Genomic DNA, 24,294 nt, shown 5'->3' with positions numbered 1-24,294 from the left:
AACATATAGGTATATGATACCGGCTAAAAAAAACAATTTTAATTAACTTAATCACTCTTAGTTGGATACTAATTTTTAAACACCTGCTGCAAGATTCGCACTAAGTGCGACAAATATCACCATTGCAGATAAAGATAGGACCAAGGTGGTAAGTGTTTTTTTTTCCCACTAAATTTGACGGGACTGAATTCGTGATTGCAAACAAATTACGAAGTAAAAGACTTGCGAAAAAAATTCCCGCGATTTTTTTCAAGTGGAAAAGATGCCGCGATCTTACAAACTGTGACAGACGCGATTGATCACCAAAAATTTGCACTTGAGTTTTGAACTTTTTCTGACGTCCTTTCTTTGGGCTATAAGAGTGTAGACCATGGGAAAATGTGGTTGGTATGTTAAATGAAGAACGTTTTGACATTTTGCGGTTTACTTTTGACAGACAAGTTTTTCCTTCATTAATTAGCCACTCTTGTTAAAATTTCTAGCTATGACTAAGAAAATTGTAAACACATCCTATATTTTCCAAATAAGTTTGGGTTCTGGTTATTCGCTGTTGATCGCAGTGCGTCAGCCAATCAGAAAGCTAGAAATACAATACACGAGGTTAAACATTTAATATGTAATATCTGTGTCTCAAGGTTAGGCATTGTGGGTTGAGAATATTTTGATTTTGTAATTATCGTTTGTTGGTTAATGAAGTTCACTTAGGGTGCAGTCTTAATATTTAATATCTGCGATCAACTGAATGTCGCGAATTTGTTCAAAGTTGCACCATTATTTCTTACCAGTCTTACAGAAAATTAGTATTCCCTAAAACGTTTTGCCAGTTAAGATCAGTTAACAACTTTAATTGCGCAAAATAACTCACGCGGGTCGGATGCCAAGATGAATGATACCTACCAAAAATATCAATATTTTAATATTGATATTTTTAAAATTATTGAACTTTATTGCGACAAATCAGTCTTTGCTGGATAATAATTAAAAACACCTGCTGTAGAATTCACACTTAATGCGACAAATTTCACAACTGCAGATACAGATAGGATAAAGATGGTGAGTATATCTTATTCGTACTAAATTTTACGGGGCTCAATTTTCGCGCTTGTAAAAAATGGCGAAGTTAAAGACTCGTGAGAGATAATTCCGTGAAATTTTTTTTACCCTGCTTAGGCATTCTCTTACACATTTTAGCTGTACCGTTTTACGTATAAATTGGCCATGTTCTCGCTCTCTTTATCCGAAACATACAACAGAGCAAAAACATATTGGACATGCTGGCCTGTGTATTACAAAGTTTTTCGTCGTCGCAAACGAACATACCAACCTGTTTTCAGTTCTGGTTCTGTTCAACATCGTTCTGAGATATAGTTTTAAGACAGGTCAAGTCGATTCTACGGCTATCCGTTTGTTAACACCTATTGATATTAGTGGAAGGTCTTTCGAACATTGTCGCGAAATTTTATTTCCTTTCAACATAATTTTTCTACCAATTCACGAAATTTAAGTCTTGGGAAATCTGCTATTTCCTTTTTCGTTAAATGTCCCGCTAAAATATATTGATACGCATAAGGTCCAGTCTCTTTCCCGGTGTTCCATTAAAAGATAAGACTTTTTTACGGAATGGAATTGTTTGTTGTCGAGCATGAATCCAAGCTTTTGTCTTTTTAATTTAAGAATTGCCTTTAGTGTGAAACTTAAAGGGACTATGTCACGGATTTTCCCAGATTTTTAAACAGCCAAAATTTGTATTTGTGTCGCAGGAAACCTAAAAATAATAGTCTATTTTTATTAAAAATTGTATATTGGAGCACTGAATTCAGTGTTAAAGAGCATCTTTGCCTACGGATGGCTCGGATGAAAACGGATTGCAACTTGAAAAAGTAAATTAGGCTTCAAGTCATCAAAAAAATCGATGTTTATAGTCGTAGTTTGATTTAAATCCATTAATTAAGACTATATCTTCCTTTAGGTGTTGAAAGATAATGATTTTATGAGTTTAGTTGCCTACCACTTATTTCAGAACAGCTTAGACCAAGCATCTGTGACATAGCTCCTTAAGTTTGAATTACCTTATTACATGAAATTTTCGCGACACGTTAATTTCGCGAATTTCGCGATTCTAAAAAAAATCGCGAAATTAAAGTGACGCGAACAATAAGTGTCGCGAACATAACATGGCGCGAATATTGAGTGACTCGCATATGTCAGTAATCAATGTTAATGGATGTTGTCGTCAATTGACTCACTTGTAGACATTGTGACAAGTGTTGTTGCTAATGCCAAGATTATGTCCCCCCCCCCCTGCGTTTGTGTTAATTTTGACCTTATTGTTCCTTCGATGAAGTCGTTTTATATAATTCAAAGGCATGTCAAAATATATTGCAAAGAAAATGTAAATTGTTTCTCACTCAAAAACGCGAAATTAAAGTAATTCAAAATACAAAATTTTCGCAAAATCGCGAAATTTAAGTGTCGCGAAATATGTGCACCTCAAAATCGCGAAATTAACGTGTCGCGAAAATTCATGTGATAAGGTAGACAAAATACATTCTTGTTAATCGACCAGACAGCATTTGAAGGTAGCTTTATTGAAAAATTACTAATTAAAGACAAGCTCTCTGAAATAACCTTAGTCAGCCTCCGCCATTTTCGATGCCATGAAAATTGTATGGTAGAGCTAAATCTTATTGCATTGCTGTATTCTAGAATCGCTCAGAAGTTGATTTGACCTGCGGCCTTAATTATAAACTATCACCTCCTATAAATTTCGGGCTCATCATTTAATGTTAATTATACGAATGGACTGAAGAGACTTTACAGTTTTCAGTTTTCTATCAATCGTACAAAATTATCCTTCGCTGACCCTGACACTATCGGATACGGGAAAAAGAAAATTAACGAAGCGATGTCACGGTTTATTAAAGAAGAAGTTCACTCCAGAATGACCATTTATTTTCTTTACGCCAATAAAAAGTTTACACAAAGATATGTTATTCACCAAACTTTCAGCCTCCAACGTTCGCTATAACCCTACGAAATCTTTCCCAAAACTCGATAACTGAACGCCGCCATCTTGGAGCTGGCAATGTATGCGTGACGTCAAAGAGCTCAGCCTGAAGTTTGGTGGGAATATTTTAATAGTCGAAACTCCTTGTTTTGTATATTTCTTGGAGCTTTGTTTGAGCAAAATGGAGCTGCACAAACAGGCATTTTGACAAACAAATGCCACTACGAAGAAACAAGGAGTTTCGAGTATTTAAATTTTCCCGCCAAACTTCAGGCTGAGCTCTTTGACGTCACGCATACATTACCAGCTCCAAGATGGCGGCGTTCAGTTGTCGAGTTTTGGGAAAGATTTCGTAGGGTTATAGCGAACGTAGGTGGCTGAAAGTCTGGAGAATAACATATCTTTGTGTAAACTTTTTATTGGCGTAAAGAAAATAAATGGCCATTCTGGAGTGAACTTCTCCTTTAACTAAAAGTCATTTTTCTGATTCCTTGCAAATTGAAGAAAAACTTCAAAATAATAGTTTTCTAACATAGAAAAACAAAATAGGAGTAATAAAAAGGCGAAAATAACCAAGAATGGCTTCGACTGATAAAGATTAGGACAAATTTCAAAAGACAAACTTGAAAAACTTTGCCAGTTGTCAGTGACGTAGCTCCTTTAAATTCCAAGCGAACGCGCGTATATTATCATTACATTTATCGATCTTTGAAAAATGCAAGACCACGAAAAAATGTAAAGCAAATTGATTGTTTCATTACAATTGCTAATTAAAATTATAATCTATCTACAAATTAGGAAATCATCAAGTCACAAATGTTTTCATTGGTGTCGCTGATCATTCTCCTTAAAGTAACAAGCATCGTGAGATGTGCCACATGTGGAGGACATTGCCAACACTTCAAGTTTGTCATCGATCAAGATGTCGTCCATGACAGCGCTCTTGAAGGTCACGTGATTAGAAGAATCACTACAAAGAGCGCCGCCCAGTGTCACATGGAGTGTAGAGACGAGTGTCTGTGTGTCTCTATAAACTATTTACAGAATACAGTGGAAGGCAACTGCGAGCTGAATGATGTCAACAAAGAGATGATCAAGCCAGCTGCGTTAAAACACAAACCAGGATCTCGGTACTATGATTTGGTGAGAAGCTACACTGTAGAGGTAAGAAATAATAATTAAAAGAAAGCTCAAATGGTAACACACAGGAGCCCAATGCAAAATCAGATAAACATTGAAAACAAAAGTTCTTGGTTCGCAAATGACTTAATCCTTGGACGTATAAGGGGGATGCCACCATCTCAAGTTTTATCGTTATTTTGAAAAGGGGATTTATGTTATGGATGCTTAAACTTTCAGTTGCTGTTAATTCATCCTTCGCATAAATTTTTATTTCGACTACGTTTTGATTGCTTCAATGGATCGTTGGCGCCAATTGTGATTGGCCAGAGTGATTACTTTGGTCTTGGTTTTTCGACACTTTATTGAAAACTGCTTTAAGTTGAAAATCATAACTTTTTACTTTTTCAGGGAGGAAGACGATACTTACCGGATAAAAATATCTGTGTGAACAAGTGCTGCGAGCCAGATCCTTGCCTCCAAGGAGGGGGTGTGTCGGGAAATTTGTGATGCTAAGACTGTGAGATTCAACTGCACCTGTCCTTACGATTTCACTGGTCAGCGGTGCGAGATACCCACATATCCACGAAACTGTAAAGACATCTGGAATAATGGCGTCTCGACATCAGGAAGATACAGGGTATATGACGCTCAGAATCAGCCATTTTTAGTGTACTGTGACCTGGAGTCGGAGCCTGAATTTTTCTGGGTTCTCATTCAGTCATTCTCACTGGAAAACAAAGACCTGTTTCAAACACACTTTAGTATTGATTATCCTGTAGACGAAGACTCCATGGAAGTCGACTGGGCCTCGCACCGTTTGTCTTTGTCTCGCATGCAGCATCTCGCTGGACACTCGACTCACTTGAGAGCGACCTGCAACTTCTATTCTGAAGGTTTCAGTTACACAGACTACGCTCGCGCAAACTTGGCAAGCCAAAACCCGTTTGACTCGTTTTACCAGGTTTGTAAGAGGTACGAATATATAAATATCCGGGGCATTGAGTGTTACGACTGCACTTCACATACTAACAATCGCGATGATGAATCTTGGTACATCAACAGTTATAGAAGCTCTACAAGTTTTGGTTGCGAGTTTGATGGAAGACCAGGTATGGGTAGCGCTGAGTATAACTTTGGACGTTATAATCTCTTCAACCCAGAACATCGCTGTTCATCGGCATCATCGTCAACAACCCAGCACTGGCTTGGAATCAAGAGGGATGATGTATAGATTAACTAAAAAACAACAACAACAATAACGCTACAATGGCGAAGAGGTGATCAGTAAGTGACACGACTGATCAGTCACTGACTTTATGGAGGGTCCTGAAGGGGGATCCTAAATCCCAGTTCCCAGCCCAATTTTGGTCCAAATCCCAGTTTCCAGGCTTCAAATCCCAGTTCCCAGGCTAATTTAGGTCAAAATCCCAGTGTTACAGAGAATTTCCCGCATTTAAGTCTTTTCTTTGTTAAACCGCATTTAGCTTGTTGTTCATTCAAAAACACTTAAAAAGCCAACAGCATCTCATTAGCTAAAAATACCTGTTGATCTGTTGTTTGTGTCGTTAATATAAAAAGGCGTAAAGTTTAAATAATAGATTGTTCCTTTTTACTTCCGAAGCTTTTGTGTTATTTATTTTTAGTAATAGCGGTTGTTTTGGTTTATTACTGTAGCTAATTACTTAAGAGTTCCGCGCTTGTCGCATTTCTAAATAGTGTTACATTTTCTTAGTATTTAATTTAGTTTTCTGATTACTTACTAAATGAGTCTCGTGCCGATCTCGCCTCTGCTATTCACTTGAATAAGAGTAATTAACAACCTGTTGGTTGCTGACTCATCTTGTTCTAACTATAAATACATTTGCTGACACATCTAGTTTCTTTACGTAATTAATGTTTGGTTACTTAATTTACCAGAGGTGCGAGCGGTCGGCAAGAAACCGCTCGTTAACACTTTCTAGCTATTCACTAGTTTTAAATTCGTTCGGTAGTTTTAATTTAGTGTTATTTTAGTTGTACCTTTCACCGCCAAGCAACGAACACTTTTGACAATAAACTCGGAAAGTTAAGTTTGAATTTTTATTAGGTTGCGCTATTCTCAAAGGACTTTATATTACTTTTCACATCTTGGTGTTAGCGCACTTATTATACTCTGTTAACAATAGACGCTTGTGCAAATCGTATATAAGCAACCGCACTTGTTATGCTTTTTCGATTACAAACTACTCGGAATAAACCGCTGTTGGAACCAAGCTGAGTTGTTGCTGTTGCTGTCCGTTCAGTTCGTGGTTAGATCCCGGTACCCAAGAGTGTAACGGCTCTTCCTTGCAAGCGAGTGCCGCATTTGAGTCTAATTTCCCCCGCAGGTTTCGTCGCAGTCGTCTCGTTTACACAAGTTCAGAGTTCGCCTGTTCCCCCCATCGCACAGACAAGCAAAACCTACCGTTACACCAGTTCATAAACAAAAAATAAAGTAAAAGACAGGTCTGCACGGACTCCCCATGTGCCTTGTGGTCGCCGGTGTATGTTTTTTAAAGATGCACATTTCATCCTCAAACCTAACGGTCTATGTATAAAAAGATCACAAAACATTCTACTGCCGGGAACAGAATTGAGAACACATCTCTACCTTAACAGCTGAAGAGAATCGCGAAGAGTCCAAACCGCCAGTACTGAGCAGGAGGGCATTTTGCGTGCGCATGCGTCGATATGGGCTAGTGCGCACGACAGAGAAGTTCTGCTATCGATTGTTTACATATTTTTCACAATTTATGGCCTAATTTTCAGCTCAAAATAAAAGGTGTTTTAAGTTTTATTTGCTGTATACGATACTAAGAGTCCTTGCTTTATCTTCTGACAACAACAAGCATACTTTGGTGTCGGCGTGCCGTTTATCTGATCGACTTTGGCTATGTGTATTAAACATTGCGCGTGGACAAAATGGCGACCGAATGTCGAGAACCTAAATACCTTGCCCATGTTTTTAATAGCTGGGAGATCTAAACGGACAAAGCGCTATGGCAACTTAGTACTAAAATATAAAACAGCAGTTTTAACTATACGATGTTATAATCAAGTATCCCGGGTTTGAGCGAGTGGTCATGATTTTGTTCAGATTTTTCATAAAACTGCAATTTCATCGTTCTCACGATGCAAAAATCTCAAAATCTAACCTTGATCTCCAGCGTCTACCGATGATATATGGAGCCTGAAGTACTTGAACTATCGTCTAATGCTGCGAAGGTAGCGTTAAAAAATGGTCTATTGTGGTATTTTTTAGCTTTCTTTAACGTACGTTCTCGCTGGTTTATTCTAACAGAGAAACTATCGTTTGTGATTATTTCCTTAAACTTAAGCATTGGTCAAAATAACTTCACATTTCGATGTACCACAATTATTCCGTTGAACAAGAAAAGAATTACTGAGTTCGGTCTTAATTTTAAAGTGTTATGGTAATTCTTTGCTGGTACTGAGACTATTTGTTTACATTTTACTATGTTAATTAGTACATTTTTGGCTCCTTTATCAAAATCTAGCCTTGATCACCAGTCAAAAAATAGCATGAAACGAACAAGCGATATATATATTTTTCAGAAACGTTCTAATAACTGCTGCATAAAATGTCTTAAGAAATAATTTTTAACTATAAACAATGTTATTTTCAAATTTTCATTCAACGTGTATTTCTTTAAGATTGATGTTCATTTTGTTATAACGACTGTTCTACTTCTGTGTCGCCTAAGTGTGTTTTAAAGAACTGCAGTTCTTGTTCCAGGAAACTCTGTTTGCCAGTCGAGGGCAAGTTGGCTTTGCTTCAGAGTCATCAGTGAGCTGCATTATCATGTGCAGAACACCCAAACATGTCTTTCCCCTCAGGGAAAACCCTTTTCTTTGGTGGCCGTCCCTTTAGGCAAAAAATCTCCCGACAAGCTATAATATTGCTCGCACTCTACCTGTATTACAGCAATTGATTTGATGTGAAGTTTTGATCCTAATATATCACACTCCAGCACACGCATAAATGTTTTCCTCTTTTTACGACCTGTTTGATTTTTGTCGGTGAAGGCTTTCCTATCTGTCCCACATATTTTCCCATTATTTGCAACAACGATCCCGAAGCAGGCCAGAAAATCTGCTTTATAAGAGCCTTGCCACACACAAAACACTTTTTCTTAGCGAAATTGACGTCTATATTAAATTATGTGACGATAAACAGTACAAAAAACAAAGTTTGAATCTTCCGCGCCATTTTTATTCCCAAGATCACGCGGTCTTTGTACAGCGGTTGCACGCATGCGCCCGCAAAATGCCCTCCTGCTTGCAGGCACAACACCTCTAAACAATGATGTCGAAGACAGAGGTGGGAGCGCGGACCGTTTTGGAACAGGGAGGGGGGGGGGGGGGGTAGGCCTTTCTAGATTGTGCTCGGCACTTTTTTAGCGCAATTTAGCTTCGGGAGCACTATTTTGACCAGAACAACAACAGCAACAACAACAACAACAACAAAGTTTATTTGAACTGTAAAATTACAAAGAAATGTTTAAACAATAAATAAATTAAAAATACATACAGTTGCTGGTCACCCAAAATAACTAAAAAGCTAAACTAGTTGGGTGACCACCATTTATTAATTTAAAATAAATACAACGTCAGAAAAGAGGCATTTCACAATTTACAATTTTACACAATTAATTAAGGTGGTAGATTACAGAACAAATAATTCTTAAACACGTATGTACAACAACAACAACAGCAAAAAGATAATAGTAAAAAGAAAAAAGGGAAAAAAAATGAAAAATGGCAGAAATACCAAAATTAAATTATTAGTAGAAAAACTTAATAGAAATTAATGAAATGCAATGATAATTCTCTTTTAAATGAATAAGGAGATAGAATCTTAAATCTCTCATCAATTTCATTCCATAATATAGGTCCGTTGTATCTTATATTGAATTTGCCATAGTTAGTTCGAATTTTTGGAACATAAAAAGAGAGCACTTTTTTGGCCAAAGAGCATCTTCTGACAACTTTTTTGGTAAACAAGCCAATTTCTAGCTTATTTGAAGCAAATTACTGGATTTTTTGTTTTATATAGCAATTTCAAGTTCCCTTGACTAAAAATAATATCTCAACTAGGCTAAAACTGGTGATTTCGACATTTGATTGGGTATCCATTCCTGTGAGCTGTGGTACGTCGGTAACTACAAATATTGGGTAGCCTGTGGGCTGTGGAACTAGTTAATAACGTTTAAGGCATCTATACGTTTTACAATAATTTATTCAACAAGTGGGACGTGTGCGGCGGCCATCAGGGCCCCGTACCTACGTCATCAATCCCTCATAATTTATGCAACCTCATTTAAAATGCAGAAAAATCACGTGACAGCCTCGATTTCATGTTTTTCTTTATTTATTTATTCTATTTTATTCGTTATTTGTGCAATTATTGACTTGTATTCAATGGAAACTTGCCTTTTAGTTGGAAAGTATCTTTTCTTTCAAATAATTAAAAATATTCGGTAGCACTTTTTTAATTTTTGGAGCAACTTTTGAACACTATTTTGGTTTTGAAGCACTTTTTAAGCATCTTTAGTGCATTTTTGGGAGCACCTTTTTTAGCTTTTTGGGAGCACAATCTGGAAAGGCCCTGGGCTGAGACTGTCTGTGCTCGCAATATTTACGGCACCAAAACGTGGGGGGGGGGGGGGGGGGGGAGGGCTGTGCGCCCCCACCAAATTTTCGTTTTGGGGGACCACAGGTCCCCTGCCCCCACCCCCCCTCCCTGCTCCGCCTATTATGGAAGATTATCACGACATCGCACCACCAAAGACGACGATCGTGCCAGTGACGAAAACTGCGACCTTGACATGTCTTACCTGACAATTTTGTTGAATTAAATGAGAGCATTGGAGCCTTATACGAAATTAACCTTTGCCAGGAGGCCATGACATTGAAAACAAATTTTAAAAAACCCTCCGATCAGCTCTTTTTTTAAAAAAGGGTAAGTCCTTTAAATACATGCTTGTGAGAGGAAAAATATAATTTGAAGGCGCTAATGCGACGCCGGCGACCACAAGGCACATGGGGAGTCCGTGCAGACCTGACTTTATTTTCACAAAGAAGTGAAATCCCATTCCCATTTTCCAAAGTGTTTTTCCCATTTCCAGTGCACGAATCCCATTTTCCCAGCCCAAAAAGAGGCAAATCCCAGCTCCCATTTTACCCCTTCAGGACCCTCTTTATGGATGTGCCGATACCAGAAACCCATAAGGGTTGAAACGTGTAACTCCCTATGACTTGCATTGTACAAAGCGTTTGCACATTCGTTTACACTAAGTACAATATTTGGAAAATCACGAGAAACATTTAACCAATCAAAATTACTATATTTGGATTAAATTCACAGCGCGCGCTAGCTCGCGCTCGATGGCGTAATCTTGTTTTTGAACAAGCTTGGTTGAATAAAGTTAAATTTGGTTAAATTGTCCTGTTTCATCTTCTTGAGGTAGTCTGGAGAACTTCTCTTCAATGCACTTAATGTATTTCTTTAGTTTCTGTAAGAAATTTACGGCGTTTAGGTCGAAATTCAAGCAACTTACCGCAAAACCACTAAATTTTGCGAATATTAAATTTCGTGAAAAATTAAGAGCAATATTTCGCAAGTATTAAGTTTTGCGATTTTGAGAGGAAGGTAGAATTAGAGTGTATAAATTTTCGCGATTTTGTCTATTCTTAAATATATAGCTTTGCAGGCCGCTTAAAGCTGGTTCTCATATAATCGCTCCAATTGTTTCTATCGCATCGATCGTTTGCAACTACTGAGACGATCGTAGGCGATGTAAGCGATCAGGGGTTCTCATATGATCATCCGGATCTACTGGGATGAGCAAAGACTACGAAATAGCTAGAATCATTTTACCCGTAAATTCAGCACAATGATAGCCTTCAATGAAAGAGTTAAGCCTGGTTTTCACTAGCGACGCAAGCACAAGCGCAAGGATAACAGCTCTTATTTCTCCGTGAAAAAGGCTTGGACTCAAGCAAAAGCATAAGCGCATTTCATTTTGATGCATGTGCTTGTGCTTGCGGCAAGCACAAGCACAAGGGTCAAAATTTGTCCTTTTTGCGTGATCGCGCTTGTGCTTGTGCTTGCGTCGCTAGTGAAAACCAGGCTTTAAAACAAGTTTTAAACGTGTGGCATCCTAACTTCTCAGTTATTGCAGTTTTACGGCGAAGAAGCGAAAGAGAAGCTAGAAGGATAGAACACGGGCGATTCAAGCGATCGTATGAACGCCCCAATTTCCGCAGACGTTAGCGGTCAATCGATTTCACGTGCCACGTGGTTTCTAATCTTGCATGGTGGTGTTTAGCGCGTGACGAGCCCAAAGAACGTTTGCGAATGAGGCTAGGTGGTGTTGTAAAAGCGGAGGTTCGCAATTCTTTAAAATTCGCGAAATTAAATACCTATTACCTATTAAATACCTATTTTTAACGTTTTAACGTATTTTTGGCAAAATCGCGAAAACTAAATCCCGAGAAATGTACCCGTTCCACTTTCGCGAAATTGATTTCCCGCGAAAATAAGTAACAAATGGGTAGTCTGTAGAAAGATACCATACATGGTGACAGTGCAGTTCTCCTGCAATTACAAAATAGGGCTGCCAGGATCACACTATCAAACTTTGAAACGTGATCCACTGAAATATTGTATGACTCAACCTTGGAAATACTGGAACATTAGACCATTAGCTATTATGATCTGCGATTTATAAGATTTACAACAATCTATATCCATCGTATCTAAGGAGGATTTCTAAGGATAATGTCCACGCCCATAACTCTAAGAAAAATTCCGAGACCATAATTTAGGAGTATTCTTTTCCCTCCCCGATCATGCGTGGCTCGCTTCGCCCGCCGATTTTTTTGTTTTGCTCTATATGCCCCACTGGAGAAACTATTCGCAGGCTAGGATTATAGTTATAAGTTATACTTAAGCGTTCTAAGTTATTGTTACATAGGATTTTATATATGAGACGTTAAAATGCACAGGGCTATACGTATAATAAGTATTTGGTGCAATACTTTGCCAGATCGTACGTGGCTTAAAGATACACGTCCTAGAACTCACTTGATGCACGGCTAGTACTATGGGACGTATTCTCGTCCTCATAGCCCTTTTTGTTTCTCTTGGCTGGTCGGGCCTTGGTACGAAAAATTAAGGATGCTGGAGACATAAGGTTTTGAATTCGCATTTTTTATTGGATGTTTGAAAGAAAGGAATCTTGAACGGAAGTCAAAAACGTAATGACTCTCACACAATATATAGAAACATCACGACTGCATAACGAAGACCGGAAATCCTAACATCGAAGACTGGAAACCTGTCTTTCCAGAGCCCTTCGTTTCTCGAGCCAAGGCCTTGCCGGCTAAGAGAAGCGAAAAGGGCTATGGAGACAAGAATGGACGTCCCTCCAGCTCTAGTTGCATTGACTAGTCAAAATATCGGCCAAAACCGACTAAAATTGCCCAAAACTAAGTGCTGTCGGAATAGTACTAGCCGTGCATTTTTAAGTAAAAGGAAGTTTTCACTTTATAACTATTAATATTAGTAGCTCACCGCTCAGTGAAAGACCATTGTAATGACAGTGATCTCGTGTTTGTTAAATAAACTAAAGATGAAGTGTTCATTTGGCACGAGCGTGGGACAAAGAAAACGAGAATTTGTTCAACCCCGATTCTCTTCGGTAACATATGGCAAACACTCTCTTCGCAACCCAATCACCCAATCAGAAAGCTAGAAATGAAATAACCTAGGTTAAACATTTAATAAGTCTTACCTCTGTTTCAAGCATAGGTATTGTGGGTCGAGAATATTTTAATTTTGTAATTATCGTTTGTTGTTAAATGGAGTTCACTTAGGGTGCAGACTTAATATTTAATATCCGTCACCATTACCCCATTATTTCCTTCCAGGCTAAGTGACAATTAGTATTTCCCAAAACGTTGGCCAATTAACAACTTAAATCACGCAAAATAACCCTCCATCGGACGCTTAGAACATCGGCTTACCAGGCAACTTTGTATATGACACTTGCGTCTTGTTTGTGGTAGAGTCGCAAGGCATATAAAGGTACGTGTAAGTTCCCTTTGATTTTATCAGCTACGTTTAGACTTATTTACTACTATAGTTCACTTTTATGTGCACTCGCTTATGAATGTTAAGGTTATAGCCGAGATCTCTAATCGTTTATGAAGACATTCCTTATGAAGGGTACAATTAAAGACCATTAAATTTAAAGACCGTTTATCATCCGCTATTTAAATGAACTGGAACTTCCTAGAACAAATCATCGATATAGAAACAACAAATAAGAATGGTCCCGAATTTAATTTCTCCATGCCTTTAAAATAGCCAACTTGTCTGCCTCCTGCTAGTTAAGATTTTTTAACAAGTTTCTGCTCGATTTACAATATTTTTTTTACTTATTTACAGTGTCATCAATTAGCACATCAGTGCTAAATTCATCGACACTTAAATAAAGTTACTTTTATAATTTTTTACTGTAGTTTTCTAGTATACGCACTAAATGATGAATGTTAAGATTATAGCAACATCCATAGGCGATTATCAATAATAATAATAATAATAATAATAATAATAATAATAATAATAATAATAATAATAAAACATTTTTATAGCGCCTATCCAGGTCTGCTCTAGGCGCTTTACAAATCTATAAAAATTCGTTAAAATTAGCTGAATAAATCTTAAAAATTAAAAATGTACATTAAAAGTAATAAAAAGTAAAAATCGCTAAGAGTAATAAGTTTTTTTAAAAAGATAAGTTTTGAGTTTTGATTTAAAAGAACTTAAATTGTCACATGAGCGGATAAAAAGAGGTAGACTGTTCCAGAGTTCAGACGACGAAACAGCAAAAGCTCGAGACCCATACGACTTAAGGTGGAATTTGACAGGGGTAAGGCGTGAAGAGTGTGACGATCGGAGGGTTCTTGAAGGTTGGTAGTGCGTTAACAAATCTTGAATGTAGATAGGAGATTGTTGATGGAGAGCTTTGAAGGTAAGAAGCAGAATCTTAAATTTAATGCGTTCAGAAACAGGAAGCCAGTGTAGTTCTTTCAATATCGGAGTGATGTAGTCGTATTTTCGGGAACAGGTGATAAGTCGAGCAGCGGCGTTCTGAACAGACTGGAGCTTTTTTAAGGCATACTTCGGCACATCAAGAGTTCCAGATTCAATTCTAAAGTGAAATGGTTCCTAAAAGAGCCCATTTTAAAATATTTTCTCGTCCATCTTCATAAACTGGAACTTCCTAGATGACTTAGAATGATCATCGATATAGAAATAACAAATAAGATCGCCATATTTTTGCAACCGAGAATTGTTGCTGGAAATGCGAAAAGAGAAAAGTTTTTGAGGATGGATTTTATTAAAGATTGGGTTTCAAAATTCACATTATGTTTAAAAAGCAAAATTTAACAAAAAAGTAAGGTAGATGATTCCGACCAAAAACAACAATTTTAATTAACTTTATTGCGAAAAATCACGCTTAGCTTGATACTTACTAAAAACAGCTGCTACAGACACTGAGTGGAACAAATCTCACCGAAGCAGAAAAAGATAAGATAAAATTGGTAAGTGTACCTTCTTTTTACCAATTTTCTCAGGACATAATTTTCATTACTGTAACAAAAGGTGAAGTAACAGACTCGCGAGAAAACACTCCCGCGAAATTTATTCAAGCGGGAAAATGCGATCATACGAAGTTTGACAAGCGCGTGCGATTTCGGTACATTTTCTGTGTTAATGAAAAGACAAATTGACAACATTTTCCATGGTCTACGCTTTTATAGACCACAGAAATTACGCCATATAATATCCAAAAATCTGCCATTGAGTTTTGCACATTTTGTGATGTCATTTCTTTGGTCTTTAAGAGTGTAGACCATGGAAAAATGTTGTAGGTATGTTAAATAGAGTTAATTTTGGCATTTTGCAGTTTTTTATTTGGCATTTAAGTGCCCTTTACATTAATCAACTCAACAACTCTTGTTAACATTTGTTGCCATGACAAAAAAAAATTGTAAACACATCCTATAATTTCCAAATTAGCTTAGGATCTGGTTATTCGCTGTTTTTTTTTTTTTTTTTTTATAATTTAATACTTTATTAAATTAAATATACAGTTACAAGCACAGATATAGATACAGATACAGAAGTTTGAAGTACAATTACACTTTGAAAAAATACATAGTTACGGGTGCACTACAGTTACAATTTTTAATTTTGAAATACTACTACAATTACTCTGGAAACAGTTATGCTAAAAAAAAAATAAATAAATAAATAAATAAATAAATAACAAAAAAATAACAAAAATAACAAAAACAAAACAAACAAAAAAAAAACAAAAAAAAATAAATTCAAAAAAAGAACGAAAAATGGCAGACGTTGCATACATTTACTTTAAATAAGTTTATCTAAAAAATTTTCCCATTTAACTAAATGGAGGTGCAATTTATTTTTCTGCTTAGCAATAAATTCTTCTATTTTAATAGTTTTCCTTAGTAGAGCATGGAAGACATTCAAACTGGGATTAGTAGATCTCTTCCTACAAAGTACAATTGTTTGTTTTGCCACAAGAACTATGTGGTTTACAGCCATAAAATGTTCCTCGAGATCAGGCAAACCAAGTATAACATTGACTACTTCTGACAAATCAACACTAATTCCAGTGACACACTGTTGCAGCCAGTTGAAAATTTCATTCCAAAAGGCACTAGAATAAGAACATAATGCAAACAAATGTTCAGGGGTTTCTTCCTCCTCTCCACAAAAGGTGCACAAAGGCGACTCCACCAAGCCAAACTTACACAATTTAGAATTTGTAAATAAGATTCTATTAACCACTTTGTATTGAAATTCTCTTGTGTGCGCATCTAACGCAACCTGGAAAGGCAAGCTGTATATTTTACTCCAATCACGCTTAGGGTCAGGGAACATTTCATCGAATTTCCTTTGTGCTGTTGGTTTTTCACAAACCCTTGAGACCAGACTCCCATACAGTTTTTTGGAATTTACTTTTGATGTGGGTACTTTAACTGAATTAATAGTTAAAGTGGATTCATTTGAATCCGAGTTCAAGATATAAGGACCTGTCATGGACTTAATAGCTTGTTTCCATTTAACTGGTATTGCATCGATTAGACCTTGCAACAAAAGAAAGTTTTTCATTTTAAGACCTTTGTTATGCAAATCATTCCATGTCAAAAATTTACATGTCCCATCCAGTTTAATCATGTCACCAATTTTGTTTATACCTATATCCATCAGTTCGCTAATAAAACATGATTTATTATTTATACAGATGTGTTTATTATTCCAAATTATTTCGTTTAAAATTTCATCACTTGTTTCAGGCATTGAACCATTTAATTTTGACCATAAGGTCAAACATTCGTTATAAAATGGGGGGATAGCAATTTTCAAAGAACTTGGATCAAAATTGCATGTTAAGAGGTATGGGCCTCCCACAGGCTGTAGAAAAAAGTTGAGAACATGTTTCCATTCGACACCATCTTCCGGATCAGAGTACCGTTTCAAAAAGGATATCTTCTGTGCTTGAATAAGGGATTCTAAATGTATCATTCTTAATCCACCGTTCTCAATATTATTAATCAAAGCACGTCTTTTCACTTTGTCTTTACCCTTCCAAATAAATTCGTAGATGATCGTATTCGCTCTCTTGATAACGTCATCTGGAAAAGGTAACTGCGACGCTCTATACAGGAATTTAGGGATAGCAAACGATTTTATAATTTGAATTCTTCCAAGAATGGTTAAATGTCTCCACTTCCACAGATTAAGAGTCTTTTTCAGCGAATCCAGGATTGAATCAAAATTTAATTTAACGGCATGCTTCTTATCATATGAGAAAAAGATGCCAAGTATCTTTAAAGGTTTATCCATATTTTTAATACCGATATCAAGCTTTATGGACGGGTCGCCAAGATGGAGAGCCTCTAATTTACCGTTATTTACTTTAAGGCCTGAGCAGCATCCAAAATCTCGCAACATTTTTAAAAGATTTTCGAAAGATTGTTTATCTTTCAAGAAAGTCGTCAGATCATCAGCGAAAATGGTTAACTTAATTTCTTCGTTATCTGAAAGTTTAAAGCCTTTAATATTTTTACTGCTTCTAATATTTATAGCAAGTATCTCGAGAGCAATAATGAAGAGGTACGGAGACAAAGGGTCACCTTCGCTGTTGATCCCAATGCGTTAGCCAATCAGGAAGCTAGAAAATCAAAAACCGAGGTTAAACATTTAATAAGTAATGTCTCTGTTCTTAGAATAGGTTTTGCAGGGTGGGAATTTTGATTTTGCGATCATCGTTTGTTGAAGTTCACTTAGGATACAGACCGTGATCAACTGAAGGATTGTCGCTCAACGGTTTCGAACGTTGCGACTGATGAAGGGGTCATTCCCGAAACATTTCGCAAAACTAGATAACAATAATAAAAGCACTTTTAAAGAAAAACTTTTTATAGTATCAACTGAATGTCACACGTTTATTCACCGTTGCGCCATTATGTCTGTCCAGTTACTGAAAATTAGTATTGCCCAAAACGTTTTGCCAATTAACAACTTTAATTACGCACAATAACCCTCGGTCGGATGCCAAGAACATCTGTTTACATTTAACAACAAAATTTTTAGCTGTACATCTTGTTTGTGGTCAAGTCACAAGGCAGATAAAGGTACGTGTAAATTCCCTTTGGGTTTATCATCTACTTTTAGTTTGATGACTCCGAATTCATCTCCTTCCCGCTTTGTAAATGGCCGACTGGTGAGCTTCGTGCCAGTTTGAATTTTCAACAAAGTTGTTTTTAAGTTAAAATATTTGTTTGTCTATTTATATTGTACTCAATAGGCACATCAGTGGTAAATGCATTTTTAAACTATAGTTTCCTTATATCTGTACTCGTAAACGCGAAATCCGTAACAGTTTCTCAAGACGATCGAAGTTAAATTTTACAGCTGTAAATTATCCGTTTATTTGCATTGACGGCAACTTCCTAAAGTAGATGACGAACATCGATGTAGAAATGACAAATTAGAGCGCCATTCTAATGTGACCCAGGAATATTGCTGGAAATGCGAAACTGATTGTGAAAACGAAGTTCGCGTGAACAGCATTTTGGTAACATGAAGCGATAAGAAAAACATATCTTAAAGATTGATTTTATTGAAGCGGGGTTTGAAATTATGTTACAATACGTTTAAAAAGCAAAATTGAACAAAAAAAGTTAGGTAGATGATTCCGACCAAAAACAACAATTTTAATTAGATTTATTGCGAAAAATCACGCTTAACTTGATACTAACTAAAAACAGCTGTTACAGACACTAAGAGAAACAAATAAAGGTGGATAAAGGTGTTAAGTGTACTTTATACAAACTAATTTTCTGGGGACTTAATTTTCGAGATTGCAAAACAAAATAATTACAAAAATTTAATAAATCGCGAGTTTAGACTAGCGTGAAAAAATTCCCGCGAAATTTATTAAAGTGGAAAAATGCGATCTTACGAGCTGTGACATACGAGTACAATTTCGCACTTACTTTCCATCTAATTCGCCCGTACATTTTCCGTGTAATTAAAAAACAAAACAACGACATCTTTTCATGGTGTACGCTGTTGTAGACCATAGAGATTACGCCATTAAATGTCTAAAAATCTGCTCACATTTTATGGCGTTATTTCTTTGGTGTATAACAGCGTAAACCATAGAAAAAGGTGGTCGATTTGTTAAATAGAGTTAATTTTGACTTTGTGCGGGTTTTTTTGACGGATAAGTGCTATTCACATTTAGTATCCTAGCCACTCTTATTTAAATTTCTTGCTATGACTAAGAAAATTGTAAACACATCCCATATTTTTCAAATAAGCTTATGCTGCGGTTTTTCCGTCGCTGCTGATCGCAGTGCGTGGGCCAATAAGAAAGTTAGAAATGCAATAAACAAAGCAAAATTTAGCGAAAAAGTAAGGAAGATTATATCGGCGAAATACAACGTTTTTAATTTACTTTATTGCGAAAACTCACTCAGTTGAATACTATTTAAACCACCTGCTACAGACACTAAGTGCAACAGATCTCTCCGCTGCAGATATTTAGATAAGATAAAGTTGGTATGTGTTCCTTATACTAGCCAATTTTCTTGGGGCTTAATTTTTAACATTGCCAAAAAAATGGCAAAGTTAAAGACCCGCCTGAAAAAATTCCCGCGAAATTATCACCCTGCTGTGGCATTCTCTTACAAACCTTAGCTGCACCGTTTAACATATATATTGGCCATGTTCACATTCTTTTTCTGCAAAACATACAACAGAGAGGAAACATATAGCAAAGCTAGGGATATTTGAGAAGACAGTGTAAAACTTCTGTCCTGAGCGGTTTGGAGTTGAGGAGGATAAGGCGAAGGCAAGGCTGCAGCAAGCAAATAGATGACAGGCGGCCAAACTTCAACTCAGGTCAGAACTGCGGAGGCTGAAGTAGATTAAAGGTCTCGCAGTTCCATGAGCATGACGGTTTTTTAGTATTATTAGATGACATTAGGAAGAGAATCAAGATCATATCAAGAGCTGAGTATGTGAGGAAGAAAAAAGAAGAACAAGAACAAGAAGAACAAGAAGAACAAGAACAAGAACAAGAACAAGAACAAGATCTAGAAGAAGAAGAAGAAGAAGAAGAAGAAGAAGAAGCGCTTTATGAACGCATAAAATTTCGCCAAGAGCCCATTCGAACAGGACTGACAAGAGTGGCAGCCTGAAGGTCCCTCAGAGCGAACTGGAGGAGCATCTGTGAAACAGCTATTCCAGCCCTGCGAAGGATGAGCCTCTTCCAGAGATGTACGGGCAGGTTTGTTCTGCCGAGCCAGGATGCCCATTTGGCACTTTCGACTTAAAGTGGGAATAGGTGAAAAACGAATTGTCCACACTTATTCAAGATGCAGTGGAGGTTGTTGAAGGTGCGTGGAAACAATCAACAGTCTTTGGAGAGTGGTGCATTGCAGATGGCATCTACATACCAAAGGAGAATAATTCAGAGAGTCTCCAACAGTTCAGGCTAATAAAATAAAAATCACTCCTGAATGCGGCGGGAAAGATCTTACTTAGTGTTTTGGCGAGGAGAATGACAGCCTTTGTGTTGGAGAATGGCTTTATATACACATCTGTCCAAACGTCTACAGTACCCATCGTGCCAGCATTTCCTGGCTGCTTGGAGCACGCCTCAATGATCTGTAATACCATCCAAAGTGCCAGGCGTGAAAAGAAAGACCTGCAGATAATCTGGCTCGATCTATCTAATGCTTATGGCACACTACCACACAAGCTGATTGAGAAAGCCTTGGATTTCTTCTATGCCCCGTAGAGGGTGCATGAAGTATAATGGCGTGTAACAGGTGAAACCTTTTAAATCCGAGTATACTACGAGGTGACGGCCCTTGGAGGTTGGTATTCCTATAAGCTGTTCAATCTGAGCTTAAAATTAATAAGCTTAAGAGGGTAGAAGAAGAGAGGCGGGTTTCTGTTGCAGTGGGGCAGCCTCAGCAGGTTGCATGGACCACTTGCGAGGCAGTTGAGAACAGACGGGTTAAGTGGTCAGACCTATGGACAATGGAATCCTTGAGGATCAGCATGTTTCTGTGCTTGGTTTATAACCTTTTCCAACCCCCGTCAACTTGTGCAACTGGGAGATGAGTGAGTCACGGGCGTGTACAACCTGTGGCAAGACGGCATCACCGGAACACATTCTTGCCAGGTGGGAGAAGTCGCTCCATCAGTATACCTGACGGCACAATCAGGTGTTAGAAGTCCTTGCCTCAGCTTTCGAGAACCAGTGCACGTGTCAAAGCAAGGTGCCTGAGCTACCGAGTTAGGGAGTTTTGTACATAAGGAAAGGTGAAAGGGCCGAGAAGGAAGGAAATGCCTATAGTGTCAAGCCGTGATAACTGGAAGATGCTAGTAGATCTACACAGCCCCGATCTGGTGCTGTGGACCGAGAAGACCATTGTTTTGGTTGAGTTAACCGTGCCACGGAAGAGCAACGTGGAATCGGCATATGAGAGAAAAATGGCCAGGTACGCAGATCTGAACAATCAGTGCCAAGGTCGTGGATGGACATGCGGTGTTTATCCAGTTAAGATTGGGTGCCGTGGTTTTGCTGGCAGGTCTGTCACTCGGTTTCTGTCCGAAATTGGGGTTGCTCAAAGAACAAGGAGGTCTATAAGTAGACGGCTACAAGAAAACAGGAGGCAGTGTGGCCGAGTGGTTTAGGGCGCTGGTGTTGTAATTAATCCGGAGTTCCCGGGTTCAAACCCTCCACCCTCCACCCTGTTTCTCGGTCGTCCCGAGTTCAAATCCTCGGTAACGCTATGTATATAGCATTTGGTCTGCCTCCTGCTAGTTGGGATTTTAAACTATGTTACATTCATTTAAACTAGCTATCTCGAAGAGATAAAAAGCCAAGTGCATGACCACTATAAACAACTTTTTTTAACGACGAATCTGCACCGCTTGGATATGGAGAATCCCTGACATGTCCAAGTGATGCTTTTCTAGCCTTTTGTTGCTCAACATCCCTCTGGGGCTGCTGGGGCTGCCTGTGCATCTGAAACTCCTACTGTAATAGGCGCCGAAAGGAGGTATGGGTTCAGCTTAGGATGGGGAATGCCGAGCAGTGTGTTCGCCACACTGTATGTTTTCTTCAAGGTCGTGTTTTTTCCGGCCTTCCATAAAAAGATAAGACCGTCATTGGTCGTTGTATTGTTTGATTTAACACCTTTAAAGTGGCTATGAAGTAAAAAAACAATTGCAGCTTTTTAAAAAGGCTTTTCAATGTTAACAAGAATGGAGTTTTCCTTTTTAACATATCTTCTTTCGTTTTAGAGTTATTTACGTTTTGTATTATGCAAATGAAGATAGTGATGGCGTCATAATTTTTCCACAAAAAGATAAAGCACTAAATTAAGAAGATCCTTTGGAATATTGGAGTAGTGCTCTTCAAACTTGGCAACATAAATGTACATTACAAAAGACACAAAATGAAGAATGCGCCAATACCGGAATTTAAAAAGCAAAAGCAAATAATTTCATTGCTTCTTTACAATTGTTAATGACAGCTATAATTTATTTACAGTTGAGGAAATCACCAAGACAAAGATGTTTTCAGTGGTGTCGCTGATCATTCTCCTTAAAGTAACAAGCATTGTGAGATGTGCCACATGTGGAGGGCATTGCCAACAATTCAAGTTTGTCATCGATCAAGATGTCGTCCATGACAGCGCTCTTAGGGGGCACGCGTTTAAAAGAGTCACTGCAAAGAGCGCCGCCCAGTGTTACATGGAGTGTATAGACGAGTGTCTGTTAGTCTCTATAAACTATTTCCAGAATACAGTAGAAGGCAACTGCGAGCTGAATGATGTCAACAATGAGATGAAGCCCGATGCGTTAAAACACAAACCAGGATCCCGATACTATAATTTGGTGAGAAGCTACACTGTAGAGGTAAGGAATAATAAAGAAAACACAAAGCAGAATCAGATAACTGTTGAATTATAAATTCTTGGTTTGCAAATGACTTAATCCTCGGACGAATAAGGGAAGCGCCCCAAGGTTTTTTTGTTGTTTTGAAAGGGGATTTACTCTATATGGTGCTGAAACTTTAATTCAGTAGTTGTTCGTTCGTCCTTCGCAGAAATTTTGTTTTGTGAACTATGTTTTGGATGGTTCACTGGATTGTTTGCACCAATTGTAACTGGCCAGAGTGATCACTTTTGTTTTGGTATTACGACACTCAATTCAAAAATGTTCTAAATTGAAAATCATAACTTTTTCCTTTTTCAGGGAGGAAGACGTTACTTACCAGAAAAAGATATCTGTGTGAACAAGTGCTGCGAGCCAGATCCTTGCTTCCAGGGAGGGGTGTGTCGGGAGATTTGTGATCCCAAGACTGTGAGATACACCTGTACCTGTCCTGACGGTTACACTGGTCAGCGATGCGAGAAGCTCATGATCAAATATCCTCGGAACTGTAAAGACATCTGGAAAAATGGCGTCTCGACATCTGGAAGATACAGGGTATATGACGCTCAGAATCAGCCATTTTTAGTGTACTGTGACCTTGAATCTGAAGCAGAATTTTTCTGGGCTCTCATTCAGTCATTCTCACTAGAAAACAAAGACCAGTTTAAAAACAAACACTTTAGTATTGATTATCCTGTAGACGAAGACTCAATGGAAGTCGATTGGGCCTCGCACCGTTTATCTTTGTCCCACATGCAGCATCTCGCTGGACACTCGACTCACTTGAGAGCGACCTGCAACTTCTATTCTGAAGGTTTCAGTTACACAGACTACGCACGCGCAAACTTGGCAAGCCAAAACCCGTTTGACTCGTTCTACCGGGTTTGTAAGAGGTACGAATATCTAAACATCCGGGGAATTGATTGTCACGATTGCACTTCACATACTAACAATCGTGATGATGAATGTTGGTATATCAACAGCTATAAAAGCTTTAAAAATTTTGGTTGCGAGTTTGATGGCAGACCAGGCATGGGCAGCTCTGAATATAACTTTGGAGCTTATGGTCAACTAAACCCTGAACACCGCTGTTCATCGGCGCCGTCATCAACAACCCAGCACTGGCTTAGAGTCAAGAGGGATGATGTGTAGATAAACTGAACAAGTAGCTGTTTAAAAAAAAATAGTGTTTCGTTTCCAGATCGCAGAACGATAAGAATGACAGGAAACTTGTGTAAGCAAATTCCTTTGCCTTTCGCTTTACTTTCAATTTGCTCTTGAGTGCTACCTTTTCCGTGCAAGCAAACACGAGACATCGGATGGTTGTTTGCTCTTCCGAGCGCTCTTATTGGTGAAATTTTCCTGCTATACATAAAATACATACATTCTACATAAAATACATACATTCTAGCTATATCAAAATATAGCTAGAATGTTTACATAACAGTTAAACAGTTATTTTTCACCAATACATCGTTTTAATTGACCTTAAGAGCATTGCAGTCGTCAGATATTTCTATTTGCAATAATCGTCTTCCTGACGATTGTCTTTTCGATA

General features: G+C 37.9%; 2 protein-coding genes and 1 long non-coding RNA gene across 3 annotated transcripts in view; all 3 read left to right on the top strand.

The window, feature by feature from the left end:
- The window catches only part of LOC144666964 (uncharacterized), a 92,905-nt gene that overhangs the window by 41,963 nt on the left and 26,648 nt on the right, over window positions 1-24,294 (top strand). The window lies entirely within an intron of this gene.
- LOC144665632 (uncharacterized) lies at window positions 3,949-5,117 on the top strand. The gene is made up of 2 exons (XR_013572992.1): window positions 3,949-4,171; window positions 4,538-5,117. It is a non-coding gene; the product is annotated as an uncharacterized LOC144665632 (long non-coding RNA).
- Window positions 4,920-5,360, top strand: LOC144664985 (uncharacterized). The gene has a single exon (XM_078526175.1). The coding sequence runs from the start codon at window positions 4,920-4,922 to the stop codon at window positions 5,358-5,360; it is 441 nt and encodes a 146-aa protein (XP_078382301.1).

Source organism: Oculina patagonica, chromosome 9 (assembly GCF_052425735.1).
Source record: "Oculina patagonica isolate OP01 chromosome 9, crgOcupat, whole genome shotgun sequence".
Classification (NCBI taxonomy): Eukaryota; Metazoa; Cnidaria; class Anthozoa; order Scleractinia; family Oculinidae; genus Oculina; species Oculina patagonica.
The sequence above is the reverse complement of the archived record's forward strand: the minus strand, read 5'-3'. Positions and strand labels throughout refer to the sequence as shown.